At 50.8% G+C, this 1948-nt stretch overlaps 1 protein-coding gene across 1 annotated transcript in view; it reads right to left on the reverse strand.

Annotated features, from left to right (window-relative positions):
- Positions 1-1948, reverse strand: part of GRK5 (G protein-coupled receptor kinase 5) — a 127303-nt gene that overhangs the window by 23045 nt on the left and 102310 nt on the right. Inside the window, exon 7 of the mRNA XM_008589108.1 lies at positions 95-158. Within this exon, the coding sequence (XP_008587330.1) occupies positions 95-158 (64 nt within the window). The remainder of the gene's footprint in view (positions 1-94; positions 159-1948) is intronic.

Raw genomic sequence — 1948 nt, forward strand, 5'->3', positions numbered from 1 at the left:
GGAGAAGTCCTACTCAGAACACTCTAGGTCCATCTAGAAGGGACAGGTAAGGTGACTAGAGGGCTTTCAATTGAAAACGTGGATGTTCACTCACCTCCCCGAAACCTCCTTTTCCTAGCACTCGATACTGCCTGAAAGTGTTTTTGGTCACTGGTTGCCTAGAAAAAAGCAAGAATCCAACATTGGCCTCGTCGTGTTAAGATTCAGGCTCCATGCAAAAGAGACAAAGGCACCTTTGAAAGTAGCCGGTGCAAGGCATGATCCCATGACCTCCAAATCAGTCCCTGGGGACCCCCAGGAATCACTGCTGCAGATTGGACCTTCAAGGACTTACTCTGTGGCTGGGTGTTCAGATCCCAGGCCACCAGCCCTGGGGCCCCTGCAGGCTGGGGATGAGCAGGCCTCGCTTGCTCGGAAGGGCCAAGTGGAAGGCTTGAAAAAATGTGAGCCCAAAGCTGCTTAACCACCCTTTCCGTGTGGTTCCCTCTCTTTCCCAAATGCAAATCGTGTGGTGAAACTCAGAAGGAAGCTGTGTCCTCTGTGCCGGGAGCCGCAGAGGATCGGCATCCCACAGAGGACATGAAGGAGACCACAGCCCTCCCCACACCTGCACATCTCGGCCTGCCTAGCAGGATGGCTATGCTTCCTGTCCCTGGGAACCAGGCCTATTCCTGCAGCTGAAGACCTGGCCTTGTTAAGGGGCAAAGGCTGCTTGTCATTAAATCTCGGCCAGGTAATCTTTCACCATTGCTTTCCCAGCCTTTCCACCATCGAGGACCCCTTTATTGTATTTTCCCCTGAGATCCAGAACAGATCCTGTCTGCCCAAATCGGTATTTATGAATTAGTAATCACTCTGAGTCCCCTAACTTCCCATTTTAATCAGCCAAAGCCATTTATAGAGTCTCATCAGACAGAATTCTGATCATGAGGCAAAGATGGTATTTCTTGGGGTAAACAAATAAATGGCCATCTAGATGGCTTGCGTTTTTCATCACTGGCCTGTTTGGATATGAATAATCAGCAAAAAGGTTAACATTGGCTCTTGGCTCTCCAGGACTATTTTTGAGGCCCCCTCCCCCAAACATCCTGACCAGCGTGGGGGGTGAAGCGAGACTGAATTGGGCCAAGAACTGGGTCAACTTGAGAATGACTGGCAAGCCTCTGGCCGGCCAGCAGCTCTTGAATGAATGAATCTTCCATGAAAATCCTCAGGCTGCTGGGTCCTGAAGAGGGTTTGGATTTCACTGGAAATCACATCATTGGCACCATGGCTGCTGTCTTAGAATAACCCTGAAAGTCCACGGCACTCTGGCACCTGTGTCTTGAGTTCACGCGCTGTGACTCACTTCTCTGTTCGCTGGGGTTACTTAGGCAGTGGGGCGCAATCCCTGCCGGAAGCACAGGGCTGCCCCTCTGCAGGACCCCCCCATTCTCTGCATCTCCCCTGTGCACAAGAGCAGTTGGCGGCTGGAGAGAAAACCTGCCCCGTGCCTGTTTCTGCCACGCGGCCCCGGGAAGCCTTTCCTACAGCTGCCCTCGAAACCACATGAAGGCCGCCCAGGCCTAACAGTTTACGATACATGGAGAACAAACAGTCGGTCGACATAACCGCAGGATTCCTCTGCTAGGAGAAATGAGTGTAATACAATTTCCCAGGAATTTCTTGGTTAACCTTGGGAAGGAAAAAATCCCTTTAATATTTCAACAGTACAGCATTAACAGGCCACGATCTTGTTTGCAAAAAAAAGTGGGGGGGGAAGGCGGGGTGCTGTCAGTCATTTAGGGCATTCCTAGGCCAGGGTCCTGCCCTACTGGCTCCAAAAACTGAATGCCTTCAAAAGGGTGAACTCTTAACTTCTCTGCAGTCAGTGCCTGGATTAAAAATGTCCATTTCTCCATTTCATGTGCTTAGTACAGACAAGCAAAATGAAAGCCAGTGACCACAA

This window comes from Galeopterus variegatus, unplaced genomic scaffold, assembly GCF_000696425.1.
Source record: "Galeopterus variegatus unplaced genomic scaffold, G_variegatus-3.0.2 Scaffold5214, whole genome shotgun sequence".
In the NCBI taxonomy this organism is placed as follows: Eukaryota; Metazoa; Chordata; class Mammalia; order Dermoptera; family Cynocephalidae; genus Galeopterus; species Galeopterus variegatus.